This window comes from Crotalus tigris, unplaced genomic scaffold (assembly GCF_016545835.1).
Source record: "Crotalus tigris isolate CLP2741 ecotype Arizona unplaced genomic scaffold, ASM1654583v1 scf7180000017683.1919423, whole genome shotgun sequence".
Lineage (NCBI taxonomy): Eukaryota > Metazoa > Chordata > Lepidosauria > Squamata > Viperidae > Crotalus > Crotalus tigris.
The window spans coordinates 1,229,718-1,245,000 of record NW_024096563.1 but is presented as its reverse complement, the minus strand read 5'-3'; the positions used below and the strand labels follow the sequence as shown (position 1 = coordinate 1,245,000).

The 15,283-nt window shown below is 40.9% G+C and overlaps 1 protein-coding gene across 2 annotated transcripts in view; it reads left to right on the top strand.

The window, feature by feature from the left end:
* Window positions 1-15,283, top strand: part of SCAPER (S-phase cyclin A associated protein in the ER) — a 105,170-nt gene that overhangs the window by 85,139 nt on the left and 4,748 nt on the right. For both annotated transcript variants that reach the window (XM_039337614.1, XM_039337615.1), the window contains one exon: window positions 6,595-6,744. In XM_039337614.1, the coding sequence (XP_039193548.1) occupies window positions 6,595-6,744 (150 nt within the window). The remainder of the gene's footprint in view (window positions 1-6,594; window positions 6,745-15,283) is intronic.

The window sequence follows — 15,283 nt, the reverse complement described above, 5'->3', positions numbered from 1 at the left end:
TTGCTTTCTTAAAAGCCATTTCAGTTGCAAAAATCCCCTCTTCTCTATCTCTCTCCGGAGGCCCTGATCCAGCTGGATGTTTTATTTTCACCGAATAAAAGAGCATCTGCATTTCTTCAAATTCAGCCGTCGATCGCTTTCCCCTCTTCGGGTTTTTTTTTTTTTTTTTAATGTATTTAAAAAGTGATGGTCGTGCATTTACGGTCCGAAATGCTCAAGCACAAAAAAAGTAGGCAACAGGAAAAGAATATTTCAGTGGCAACATTTCTCAGGATATCATCCATTTATCTTGAGCATCTAAGCAGCGGGAAGGCGTCAGGAAGAAGCAGTGCAGGATACTGAACCGCCATTAAAAGCCGGTTGTAGAGGGGATGTGCGGTTCCTCAGAGAAGGGGGGAAACAAACCAGAATGCTAATGTTTATATACAATCTTTGGTGCCCTGAGGCCACTTGTTATCGGAGGAGGCTATAAACACAGAGCACTTCCGTCTGTTGGGAAAAAGGACTCCGTCCAAGAAAATGTTGACACATCATCTCCAGTAGTAAATGATCAAGGAGGGGCAGAGGGCACAGCATTCCTTCCCCCCCCCCACCGCCCTTAGGGGCATCGTGGCACGACTGTGCCAAGTCTTTCACTAGATTTTAGTTGGGCTTGGACAGCTTTGTGGCATCTTGGAGGCATCTAGCCAAAAGTGAGTCTAAACTATTGAAGAGTGTCTTCTGGCCTGGCTTGTAAGCTAAACAGATGACAGAAAAGGTTAAAAAAAGAAGAGGAGGGATGAGGAAAAGAGTGCCAACTTAGACACCCATACTAGGAAGAAAAGTCAGAATGATGATAGAGGAAAGTTTGAGAAATTCCACCACCTTCTTCTCCTTCTCCCTCCTCCTCCTCCTCCTCCTCCTCCTCCTCCTCCTCCCCTTCTTCTTCTTCTTCTTCTTCTTCTTCTTCTTCTTCTTCTTCTTCTTCTTCTTCTTCTTCTTCTTCTTCTTCTTCTTCTTCCTCCTCTTCTCCTCCTCCTCCTCCTCCTGTTTCTCCTTCTCCTCCTCCTCCTCCTCCTCCTCCTACCAGTAAGTACAGTAGGAATCAAATGACTTGCCATCCCCAGTCACGAGATGAATTTGGGGCTAGCCTTAGTCCATACATTTTTAACCCATCGTCCACCAAACTAAACAACCCAGAGCCAACCGTGTGCTCCCAGTGGCTCTTTTCCCACCGAGAGGCTGCTGCTCCCTCCAAGTGGGCAGGCTTTGATGTCCCTGCCTCCTGCCTCCCTTCTCTCCTCTGACCCCACATCGCTTTTTCTGGATGACATGTTTATTAAATAGAGCCTCCGGGCTGCACCGATAAAGCCGCCTTATCCCGAATCCCTCTGCCGTAACCTGCCTGCCCGTTTCTCCTCCTCCCACATCCAACACACATTAAACTCCTCAGCTAGCCAGGACTTTTTGCCTTTGCTTATAACTTGACAAACAATGACATTTTAAAGGGTTGCTCTTTGCAAGTGGGTGACCGAGGCAGGGAGGGGGAAGAATACATTTGGAGTCGTGCAAACGGGGAGGGCAGAACAAGCATGGTCGAGGCAAGTTTACAGAGGCAGTTGCAGCCCATCCGTCAAGCTGCCTTCAACCCATGGTGGCTGGGAGGTTGTGTCAGCCTGTACACTTGACTTGATTGGCCGTTGAAAAGCAGCCAGGCCAATAACCTAGCTACGGAGACATAGCCAGGTCTCAAAGACCAGGGAGGGACCAACTGCACAGAGTGTTCAAAGCTATCAAGTAGTAGGAACCCAGCTTGAGTGGTAGAGTGTGTCGGTTTAATGAGCTGATAGGAACGGCAAGCAAAAGTAATGCACTCTGGCTTCATGGAGTCACTCCTTGCCACCGAGGGATTTGAAATTGCTCATAGCAGGACTGTCCCAAGAAGGGGAAAAGAGACAAGGGCAGGAGTAAACCCCAGTGTATTTGAGTTGCATCTGTTTGGGCTTCATTAAAACAAGCCGGAGTTGCCTGGATGAGAACATCAATTGATCTTGGCTTGTGTTCAGCGCACACATACACATTTGCCTGTCTGTTTAGGGCCCCTATTTGAAATTCAACATGCTTTTTGTCCTTGATTAATACTGATTTTATTCCCACTGGAAAATAGCTTTGGGAATGAAGTCACTTCCAATAGTAATAAATGGCTTTGATTAAGCTGTGGGGTAGGAAGCTGTTTTATAATCTGTGGGTAGATTTTCAATCAAACCATTTAAGGAATGTTGGGATGAAAAGGGAATATATATATTGAAAGGAGTGCTCGTTTAAGACTATAATAAAGATGTGACTTGACTTGTCTTCACTTGTCTTCACTTGACTTGTCTTCATTTGACTTGTCTTCACTTGACCTTACTTAGCTTGGCTTGATTTGACTTGGTTTGACTTTCTTCACTTGACTTGTCTTCACTTGACTTGTCTTCACTTGACCTGACTTGGCTTGGCTTGACTTGACTTGATTTGACTTTCTTCACTTGACTTGTCTTGACTTGGTTTGACTTGACTTGGACTTAGACTTGACAGGATTCTCTTCTATTTCTTGATTTTACAGATTCTTAATTTGGAAATCCAATGCCACCTGAGATACCAAGTCCTCTTGCTATTGGCAAGATCCTCCCCAATTGCCCACACCATCCATAACTTCTTTTGGGGGGCACATTAGATGGAAATCCCCCCCACCCAAAATGGAGAGTAGGCCCCAAACAGGCTTAACCTATTTTTTTTTTTTTTTTTTTTTTTTTTTATTAAAATTTTTCAAAAGTTTTACAAATAAAAATCCACCCCCCCCCTCCCCAACCACCCCACCCCCCCCCGACTTCCCAGAACTGGATATAGGATTATTTAACAAATTTTTTTAAAAATAACATTTACAATTTATAAAATAGTTAATAATAATGATTAAAAATCACAATAATAATATATATAATAATAATATGCATAACATAAACTTTAAAATCAGTAATATATACTAAGAAGAAAAAAAAAAAAAAAAAAAAAAAAAAAAAAAAAAAAAAAAATAAAAAAATGAAAAAAAGAAAAGAGAGAGAGAAAGAAAAAGGAAGAAAATAGACGAAAAATATATATGAATAATAATACATAAAAATTATATATATATAAAAAGGAAAAAGAAGAAAGAAAGAAAGAAATAGCATTCATTACAAATTATGAGAAAGCTAAATAATATTTTTCCATATCCAAGTTATATTGTATGAAATTTATCCATTTTTCCCATACCGCAAAAAATTTTTCTTGAGATTGCTCCTTTAAGAAAGCCGAAATCTTTGCCATTTCTGCCAAATACGAAACTTTGTAAAACCATTCTTGTAAAGTAGGCAAAGATTCCTTCTTCCAATATTGTCCTATTAATAGCCTAGCGGCTGTAATCAAATTTAACATCAATGTAACCTCTTTAGCATCACAGTCAATAACAATACCTAATAAAAATAATTGCGGCGTAAATTTTACCCTCCTTTTAAAAATTCTTTGAATATTCCACCATATCTTAATCCAAAAAGCTTTTATATGCTTACAGGTCCACCAAATATGATAATAGGTAGCATCCAAGTATCCACATCTCCAACATTTCGGCTGTAGATTAGGGTACATAATGGACATTTTCTTTGGGTCAAGGTGCCATCTATAAAACATCTTATAAAAATTCTCTCTTAAATTTTGCGCTTGTGTGAATTTAACATTTCTTATCCAAATAAGTTCCCAAATATCCATTGAAATCGTTTCACCAATATTCTGTGCCCATTTAATCATACAATCTTTAACTAATTCAGGTTCTGAATCTAATTCCACTAAAACCCCATAAACTCTCTTAATATGGGTTGGCCTTTGGTCTCTTACTTCTTTTAAAAAAATTCCATCTTCTCTAAGCCAGCCCATTTTACCATCCATCTTCCATCTATCCACTATTTGTCTATATTGGAACCATGAATAAGTTAAATTTTCATGTGTTAATTCTTCCAAAGATTTTAACTGACAGTCTTGGCCATCCCATCTTAGTAACTGTGCATAAGAGACCTTATCCATATTTACCCCTTTCCTTATACCTTCTATGGCATGCCGAGGTATAGCCCATAATGGTATTTTGAAGTCACTTTTATAATACTTTCTCCACACTCTTAACAAAGAGATTCTTATAATATGAGACTTAAAAACCCAATCCACTTTTTTATTAAATATTAAATAGGCATGCCATCCAAAAAGTAGGTCCCAGCCTTCCAAATGAAGTATTTCTATATTTGTTAAATTCACCCAGTCGCTAATCAAAGTCAGTACTACAGCATCATAATACAATTTCATATTTGGCACCTTGAGTCCACCTCTCTCACGAAAATCTTGCATTATTTTAAGTTTCACCCTTGGTTTCTTCCCTGCCCAAACAAATTTATTAATACCTTTTTGCCATTCATCTAAGTTACGTTCGTTCTTTAAAACAGGTAGCATTTGAAATAGAAAAATAAACTTTGGCAGGACATTCATTTTAATAACTGCAATTCTACCCAAAAGGGATAACTGTAAATTATTCCAATTTTTTAAATCCTTCTGTACCTCCATCCACAGCTTTTCATAGTTATTTTTGTACAATTTTACATTAGAAACAGATAGTGTAACCCCCAAATATTTTACCTTATCAACAATTTCAAAATCTGTTAAGTTAACTAAAGCCTGTTTATCACCATTAGTCATATTTTTAGCTAATATTTTAGTCTTATTATTATTAATTTTAAAACCAGAAACACATCCATATTGTTGAATCAATTGTAATAATTTCACCACCGAGGAAACAGGTTGAGACAAAGTAACAACCAAGTCATCTGCAAAGGCTCTTAGTTTATATTCTTTTTTATTAATTTCTATTCCTTTTATTTCTTGAGACTCCCGAATTTTAATCAACAAAATTTCCAATGTTAAAACAAACAATAACGGGGATAACGGGCATCCCTGTCTTGTTCCCTTTTCTATTACAAAAGCCTCTGACAAACCCCCATTTACAATAATTTGAGCAGTCTGTTTTTGATATATGTTGGATAATACTTGTAATATATTTTGTCCGAAGTTCATCTCCTTAATTAAACACAACATAAACTGCCAATTCACTTGGTCAAAGGCTTTTTCAGCATCCAAAAATATCAGACCTGCAGGGACTTGGTTATTCTTTTCTAAATACTCTAGTAAGTTAATAATTTGTCTAACATTATTCTTCATGTACCTTCCAGTTATGAAACCCGATTGATCCCTGTGTATAAGCTGCTGCAAGATCCCCATAAGCCTATTAGCTAAGATTTTTGCAAAAATTTTATAATCCACATTTAAAAGAGATATAGGCCTATAATTTTTAGGCAAAGTGAGATCCTGACTATCTTTTGGAATCAGAGATATAAATGCATTACGCCAGGATGGAGGGATTTCTAACCCCTGTAATAACTTATTAAACAGTTCACACAACGGTTGAATCATCTCTTCTACTAAAGTTTTATAATAAATAGATGTCAACCCGTCCGTACCCGGCGCTTTGCCCAATTTTAATTGTTTAATAGCTGTAACAATTTCTTCCTTAGTAATTAAACCGTTAATCTTTTTTCCCTGATCTTCTGTTAATTTAGGAAAATTAACTTTGCCTAAATAATTATTTATGTCTGTAGTTTGAATATTAAAACCCTTATATAATTTTTGATAATATTCTAAAAAAGATTTCTTAATCAATTCTTTCTGATAAACCAATTTACCATTATAATTTATTTTATCTATATTCCTCTGTTTCTGTTTTTTTCTTAACTGATAGGCCAACCATCTCCCTGGTTTATTAGCATTACAAAATGTATTTTGTTTCATAAATAGCAAATTGGTTGCAGCTTGATCAGCCATCAGCATATTAAATTGTGTTTTTAACAATTTTAAAGCTCCTTTAACCTTTTCATCTGAGGGATTTGAAATTAAAGATTTCTCTTTTAATTTAATCTCCTCTTCCAAGTCTTTCCGTTTCTGAGTCTGTTCCTGTCTATGCAAATTATTCATTTTTATCAAAATACCACGCATGAAAGCCTTACTTGCATCCCACACCATTGACATTGATGTTCCCTTATTCATATTTAAAGTAAAATATTCCTTTAAACATTCCTTTAATTTGTGAACATTTTTTTCTTTTTTAAATAAGTTCTCATTCACCCTCCAGGATCTCCTGTCTTCCTTCTCTGCAAACAGTTCCATCCAAACTGGACTATGATCGGACAGTGTCCTAGGAAAAATTTTTACATTCTTTACCCTGTTGTATAAATCTGTTGTAATCAAAAAGAAATCAATTCTTGAAAAAGATTGATGTCTATCTGAGAAAAACGTAAAATCCTTTTCTTCTTGATTACGTTCACGCCAATAGTCTCTCAATTCCCAATCTTCTTTCATATCGAAAAAGGCTTTAGGTAGTTTAGCCTGTTTAAAAAAGGTAAAAAATAGGCTTAACCTATTTTAAAAAAACAAGACTTCACATCAATCTTTGGATTCAGTCAGATGTTTGTAGAAGATGCCTCTAAGATTTCTCTCCTTTCCCTCCAGTCTGTGGTTGGCGCTGAAGGTCTCTCCCTGGCATTTCGGCACATCATCAGCTCCCTGCTCTGGCACTGTTCCCACCACACCTGCGAAGTGCTGCTTCACGAAGTCATTGTCTGTGTGGGCTACTTCACTGTCAACCATCCAGACAACCAGGTATGGAGGACTGTTTAGAAGTTTTCAGCCCAGTGTTTCCCAACCTTGAACATGTGTGGACTTCATCTCCCAGAATTCCTCAGCCAGCAGGCAGTTTGACTGAAAACTGGTAATCAGTGCCAGTTTTCAACAAAACCAAGGTATAACGTGGTCATGTGACTACAGGACACTATAAATGCAGCCTGGTTGCTGAACGTCTGAAGTTGGGTCACATGACCATGGGTGGCGGGGACAACTGTCAGAACTGCAAATCCGAGTTGTAAGAAGCCCCCAGGATAGTTCCGTTGTAACTTTGAATTGTTGTAACTAAGCAACTCGTCGTAAGTTCAGGACTACCTTCACCGCTTTTTGCATCCAAAGCAGATTAATTTGTCACATTCTGATCAAAAAGAGATGGGTTGTATTTGCCATAACCAGCATAACAAACTAGGCACACCCTTGCTCTGATAAGCCTTTCTGGAATCGGCCGTCCAGGGACATAAAATGTTGTTTTTACAATCCAGCCTGGACATCCCAAAGATGCTTTTCCAAAAGGCAACTGGACTTTCTCAGGTTTTTTCCCTTGAAAACCTGTCACTTCCCATCCAAGAAGCCTCTTCAGTTCCGAACTGAAGAAGCTTCAGGGATGAGAAGCGAAACGTTTTCAAAGAAGGAAAACCACCGAAAAGCCTGACCTGGATGATGGACAATCACCACAGACCTTCTACTTGGATATGCAACAACTGGGAACGTTCTCCTCTCCATGGCCTGGTCACCTCTCCGTAACTCCTGGCCAGGGGCTCCATTTGGTGGGAACTTCATGATCTGAGCTTTCATTTATATAGTTTTTGGGGGGCCGAAAGAGATTTAGCCTCCTTTTATTCCCTGGGGGAGAACTACCCCTATCCCACAAAAATATCCCTCCCTCCCTATTTGTTAGCCCATTTCATCACTCATCCGTCAGCTTAACAGCTCCCACGATACCACGGATGGGCACTGAAGGGAATCCTGGGGAAGGAGAACAAATCCTTCAGCCCCACTTATAAACGACAAAGCCAATTGAGGGCTTCACAAAAGAGTCGCCGTTTCTTAATTAAAAGTATTGCTGTTAATTAGCAGGCTCCTTGCATCTTGCTCTCTGATCTAATTAGTAAACCCCCGTGGTGGCTGGCAACTTTTGAGCACATTTGCATTTTAAATTGGACAGTTGAAAGGGGTCCGATAATTAAATTAACATGAATGACAAATGAGTTTGTTTTGCACTGGGAATTTCTAAAAAGAGCAAAGAAAGAAAAAAACCTTTGCATATTTTTTTTTTATATATACAATGCACCGGCCATTTGTCTCCCAGTGTTCCAAATTATAACTCAGACAGCATAATATTGGGCATGTATTTACCAACGGTTTTACAATTTTTGCCCCTTTATGAACTGAAAGGCATCTGGATCTCAGAAGCAAACGTTACAATTGGAAACCCTTTCCTTGTTCTAAGATCAGCTTAATATGAGCGGCTTGGAGAAAGTGCTTTTAAATATCCACTTGTTTCTTTTAAAGAAATGATTCCTTTTCAGCTAAGGCCGTGCCGGAGCTGCGTCAATGCAAGATACAAGATGAGGGGAGGGTCGTTCTTGTCATTATGATACTTGTGCTTGTTAATCATCTTTTAGTGTCCATTCGTCACTAAACAAGTGCAACAGTAGTCCTTGACCATAATGGAGCATGCTGGTCGTAGTCCATGCCGTTGTAGCAGTCGTAAATTGGGTCTGTCATTTGGGTAAATTGGGTCTGAGCCGTTTTACGACCTTTTTGCGACCATTGTTCATTGAACACGGCGGTCATTAAACAAACCGGTGGGTGCTTGACGTTTGACGGTGGTCACCAATTTGCCCAAGCCGGACGTAGCTGCCGGTTTGGGGCAAAAAGTCACATGATTGTTAATAAATGTGGCAGTGTTCATGGCACGTGACTGGGGGGGGGGGGCGGGGAACAACTATGGGAATTTTGAATCCAGGTCATAAATAGCCTCCAGGTAGACCTGCCGTAACTTCAAACAGTCACTAAGTGATGGGGCTTAAGTTGAGAATTGCCTGAATGGTTTTTTTGCCCCGGTTCTCTAAACCAGATCCCTTTGAATCAAGATGGGTCTTGAGCCACTCCAGGTTGGGCTATGAGTCAAACCCGCAGACCGGGCCCAGCCTTTAGGTTAGGTCCTGAGGTCCCAGGTTTTAAGTCTTGTCTGAAATGGTATAGGGTTTCCTGCCTGAGCAGGGGGTTGGACTAGATGACCTCCAAGGTCCCTTCCAACGTTGTTGTTGTTGTTAAGTTTTGCTTTGGGAGATGGTCTGAACCTGTCTCGCCCAGGTCATGCCTCTTGCTTTCTGGCTCAACCTAACTTGGGACGTGAATTTGACCTGGGTTGAGGACCCCTGTTATAAACTACCTGAAAAGAGGGATTTGCTAATCAGGCAGTCGATCCAGTTTTGGCCAAGGATTTCATGCAAAGGAGGAATCCGTTTATTTCTGGGGTCCCTGGGGCTCTTTGAACTGGGTTGTTTTCTTGCAAATGTTTCGTTACCCAACTAGGTAACATCGTCAGTTCTCTGACGGTGTTCATGGTGCTGTGATGGGGATGGCCATCATCAAGTACGGATGATGTTCCTTAGTTGGGTCGTGAAATACCTGCAGAAAAACAGCCAAACTCAGAGAGCACCAAGGACCACACAGGCTCTTGCAAACCCCTTTAGCACTGATGATGTTACCTAGTTGGGTCATGAAACGTCTGCAAGAAAACCACCAAGCTCAGAGAGCACGAAAGGACCACACAGTCCATCTCCTCCTCTTCCTCTTCCTCCTTCTCTCTGCAAACCCCTCTAGCACTGATGATGTTACCTAGTTGGGTCATGAAACGCCTGCAAGAAAACCACCAAGCTCAGAGAGCACGAAAGGACCACACAGTCCATCTCCTCCTCCTCTTCCTCCTCCTCCTCCTCTCTGCAAAGCCCTCTAACACTGATGATGTTACCTAGTTGGGTCATGAAACGTCTTCAAGAAAACAACACAAATCAGAGAGCATCAAAGACCCCACTGTTCAACCCTGAGCGCTCTTCTCTCAGAATCTATTCACCTTAGTGATCCATTCAGGTGCTGAGAAGCGCGCCTGATGTTTTGCGGGCCCTGCAGAGCGGAATAGCTCTTGGTGGTTCGCCGCCAGAATGTACAGGATGACCACCACCATCATATGATGCCAGAAAATAATTCACTTCTACAGATCCCTCCTTTGTTTCCATGGCATTAGCACATTAAACTCGGCATGAAAAGGCGCCTGTAGAATAATCTTTGCAGGGAAGGAATCGGTCTGCATTTGTAACAAGAAGGTCTACAGACAGACAAGGGAAGTGAGCCTTTTTCCTCTCTTCCTAAATCTTCCCTCCACCCACCCCTTTGACCCCCTCTCCACCCTCCAGCTCTAGATTTACTTACATCTGTTAGTCATACGTCCTTTGGCTTAAAGTTTGTTTATCTGTTTCCAATGTAGGCTTGTTTATTCTTTTTAATTGGATTAAGATGACAATCTAGGCAACGTTTAAAAGGTGTCACCGTTATGGTCATTTTGCTAGCTTAGTTCTGACATACACGGGGCCGGCTGTCGTTGAGGTTTGGGATCCCGGGCTGAGCGGCAGCTGTGGATGCGGTCCGTGAAAGTTTAGGCAAGGATACATTCGATCCGGTTCTTGTTACATCTTTCGTACACGTGTAAGAAGTCGATCAGACAACACCATTTAAGATTAGACATAATGCGGGAACGATAGCTGTCAATCCTTCCGAGGTTAGTAAAATGAGGACCCAGATGGTTGGGGGAGCAAGATTCTGACTCTGTAAAACCACTTGAACTGGTTGTAAACCATTGTGAAGCGGTATATAAATCTAAGTACTATTGTCCTTCCTTCCTTCTATCCACCCACCCACCCATACATCCATACATCGTGGTGAAGTGGTTGGAATGCCACATTGCTGGCTAATTTTGCCCACTGCCAGCAGTTCAATCCTGACCAGCTCAAGGTTGACTCAGCCTTCCATCCTTCCAAGGTCATAAAATGAGGATCCCAATTGTTGAGGGCAAGATGCTGACTCTGTAAACTGCTTAAACCGACTGTAAAGCATTATGAAGCAGTATATAAGTCTAAGGGCTATTGCTATCATGATCTCACACAATCCAGTTTATTGCAGGGGAGAACATGGTCTTTACCGCAATTGTTTAAAATGCTGAGGGTCCTAGCTACAACTTAGGAACTAAAGATAATCCTCAATTTACAACCATAGTTGGGACTGGGACCTCTGTCACTAAGCAAGTAACAGTTAAGTGAGTCACCCCAGGACTGCACTCAGATTTACAAAAGGGAGGGAAGATGTAATGCAAAGAAGATATAATTAACTCATCAATTAATTTTACATATTTAAGAAGAGGTTGGGCAGCCATTGCCCAGAATTACATAGGGCAGTGATGGCGAACCTTTTAGAGGCCGAGTGCCCAAACTGCAACCCAAAACCCACTTATGCATCGTCGGGTGCCGGGTGGGTGTGGCCCATTGGGTGGGCGTGGCTGCAGTGGTAATGGTAGACTGGTTGGGACTAAAAAGTTCAATCAGTCAATTCCAACTTTGCAAGATCCTTTTTTTCCCACGAGAAGTTGAAATTGACTGATTGAACTTTTTTTTTTTTTTTTTTGCACATGGCAGCGGAGGCCTAAAGCAAAAAGGTATTATAAAACCCAGCTGAAGACCTAGGACTGGGGCGACGGCGCACGTGCCCACAGAGAAGGCTCTGAGTGCTGCCTCTGGCACCCGTGCCATAGGTTCGCCACCACTGACATAGGGTCTCCTGCTTGACCAGGAAGCTGGGCTTAGAAGACCTCCAAGGTTCTTTCCATCTCAGTTATTCTGTATTCATTCTTAAAATTTCGTTTTAAAGTCAAATTGATCACCTTCCAACACTATTACTCCTTTAAGAGAAAGAGTTAGCCTTTAAAGGTCTAGCCAACTGCAGGTCCACCAAATTATAGGGGAGGAAACTTGATAAATATTCTTACAAAAAAATAAAAGGTCCTCCTTTCCTCACCCACCCCCCCAAAACACAAAGCCTTTCTAGTGTTAAATCTTTGAGAAACAGATGGGTAAAGAGTTTGACACCCCCCCCCCCAAGATGACATATCCTTCTGATTAAACGGTTACAGCCCCGGATTTGTTTATAGAGTAGCAAAGAAATAATGCAGATCTAATTTGAGAGCCGGAGAAGGTACATTCCAGAGCTCCATCACACGAGGAGGAGGAACGGGTTTCTTTTTTTATGGAGTTATAAATAACCTCACCCAAATGCATTTAAATGGTTAAATGGCCCATTGTGCTCTTAGAAACCATAGACCGCAGGAACTCAGTTCCTTTTGCTTGGAAAGGATGGGTTCCTGTAACTGTCAGTCAATGCAAGTTATCACCCCAGGGAGCCCCTTATCAGATTTTGAGTGTGGTCTCCTTCGGGGTCTCCCAGAACTTTTTAATCCCAGCATTCCTAAGGCGGTTGACCCTACTGGGGGAATGCAGACCCGGTAAAGAACACCCATCCAAGGCAAACCAGCCCGTTCCTACTTTGATTTTATTTTTATGATTTTATTTATTTATGAGACTTATATACCGCTTTAAGTGCAAGCACTCTCTAAGCGGTGTACACCAGTAAGCAATGTATATATATATATATATTTACATTGCCCCCAACAATCTGGGTCCTCATTTTACCTACCCCGGAAGGATGGAAGGCTGAGTCAACCTTGAGCCGGTGAGATTTGAACCGCTGACCTGCTGAACACAGTCAGCTAAAGTGGCCTGCAGTACTGCACTCTAACTGCTGCGCCACCTCGGCTCTTTATGATTTTATTTTTACGGGTAATTGTCGACGCAGTTGAGCCCCAAAATTCTGTTGCTCAGTGAGACATTGGTTATGTGAGGTATGCCCCATTTTACGACTTTTCTTGCCACGGTCACTAAGCAAATCGCTGCAAGTCACTGTTAAGTGGAACCGTCTTCCCCATTGACCTTGCTGGTCAGAAGGGATCCCATGACCCAGGGACACGGCAACCGTGATAACTGTGAGACAGTTGCCAAGCGTCTGGATTTTGATCACGTGACCACAGGGGAGGCTGCCAGCGTCGTCAGTATGAAAAACGGTCGTAAGTCACTTTTATCAGTCTCATTGTAACTTTGAATGGTCACTAAATGAGCTGTTGTAAGTTAAGAACTACCTGTATTTATTTTATTTTATTATTTTATTATTTTATTTTATTGTTTTATTTTATTATTATTTTATTTTGTTTTTATATAATTTATGTGCTGCCCATCTCGCTGTCCTAGACTCCAGACGGCTTATATCATAAAACAACAATATGAAACAATTAGAGCATTAAAAGCATTAAACGTGGAAAAATGAAAACCTTTAAGAGTTAACAAAAAGTTGATAAGAATTTTGCTTTAAAGGAGGTCCACTTCAGCCCCAACTATACCCTTTCATAGCCGGTAGTTTAATCCTCACCCTCTCCATCGTATTAAGCCAGGGTTCAGTAGTGTAGGTTCCATAAAATATCTCTGAAGCTTCCTACAGGTTAGGGTTTTGCCTGCCCATAGAGCTGAAAAAACCCTAAAGTTCAAATAAGCCTTCCAAGAGAGAAGGAGGAAGTGAAAGAGGAGAAGAAGAAATGTGATGAAAACAACAGATGGGAGGTGCCATCAGAGCTGATCAATCAAAACTCCTCCAGAAGGTGGCTTCTTCTGAGGTCAGGAAGAAGTGGTCTTCTCTGGCAGCAGATCATGGCAGCTTTCCTCACAAGAGTTGCCTTGTTGGACATCCCTCCTTTTTTCCAGTCCTTGATGGAGCCACCTTCTTCATGTATGGCTTTTCCCACTCTTAATGATATTTAAACGTTGACTATCAAAGGTTTCATTGCTGTGTATAAGGTGAGGCTTTACGTTTGGTGAACGAGCTAGTGTGATTTTGGAGGTATCAACAAGCAGTAGCTTGAATTTATCTCGCCAAGGTGCCAACTCAACATTGCACTATCTTAGCCCCTGAGTCTGCCACAAAAAGGGTGTGTAAGCCCCCAACCAGAAGTCCCGTAATCCGAAAACAACTCTCACACCAGCGTTGTGTTTAAGGAACGAAAGAGAGAGTGTAGAGAGAGTTCCACCGAGTATCTGCAGGTAGTTAAGCCAGCCATGTGAAAAACACAGGAATAAACCTTCCATGTTTTGTTAAAACAGGCAGTGGTGTTAACTAGGAATCTTGCTTTTCATTCAATAAAATACAAGGCATAAAATAAGGCTTTATTCCCTAATATCTGCATCTTCCAAGAATTTGGCCTTTTGGTTGCCTTTTCCATTAACTTGGGAGTAGACCTTTTCAAGAACCCTTACAAGCCTTCATTTGTTAAGAAATGTATTATAAACCAAAGATCAAAATAGCCTGTTGAGTCCACATCTCAACCCTCTGAAGTCAGGCTGGTTTAACTAGGAAAAAAAAAATCAAAATTCCTCTTGAAACGGTCTTTTTCCCAATTGTTCTCTGCTGCTCCTCAGCATGCAAGATTCAGAAAAATTCTTCCAGTGATTCTCTCGGGATTCTGGAAGGATTCTACAGGAACCCAACGGGTGGCCTTATTTTTATTTCTAAAAATGTCAGACCTCTTTCACCTGCAGTCGTGAGGCTGGCTAGTGTTCCTCATCCGTGAAAGCGGTCAGCGAAATTGTTTTTCAACAGTTTTGTCTTTCCTGAAATGAGAAGCAATGGGCAACTGTTTCTAGAACAAATCTTATTTTTCACTCACTCTCAGCTGTGTGGCAAGGAAGCAGTTTGCGGTCTTCAAACAAAAAGACATTAATAAAAGCATTTTTAAGCGGCTATTTTAAATTCTACTTCCTTGAGTCAGACAAAGAACAATTTTTGCACACGTAGAATAACCAACACAGCCCCGTATCCCTTGGTTAATGATAATCTTCTATATCCCAAGGTTAGATACGACTTAGTAAAGGATAAGATAGAAATACAAATTTTCCTTGTAAGCAGCTTTATTTTTGGAAGATACTTAAAAAGAAGCAAAGGTTGGGTTTTCAGAATTAACATTTGTGAACATCGCAAAGTATGCGGCCACATAAACAGCTTGTTTTGAACGTTTGCTGGGGGTAATTTTAACCACTGAAAAATCTGTCAAAAGTGCTTTTTCTAAACCCACAATTTTTGTGTTGTTTTGTTTTTCATGAAAATAAGAAATGCACACCTCAGGAAGAACGGACCTCGTTGGATGAAGCTGACCATATTGATTAAAATGACTTTTAGGACCTCAGTTGCAACCCTGCCTTTTTGGAGGGAGGGGTGCCATTCAAAGCCACAGCCCCTGCCTGCCTCCCACGGAGGGTGGACCCTCCCACAGCCTGTGTATTTAAAATTCCATTTGGATTTAGAAGACTTAAGGGGTTCCTCTTTGTATTCGCTGGAAGGTTTTCAATTTCATTTTCGCTATTGA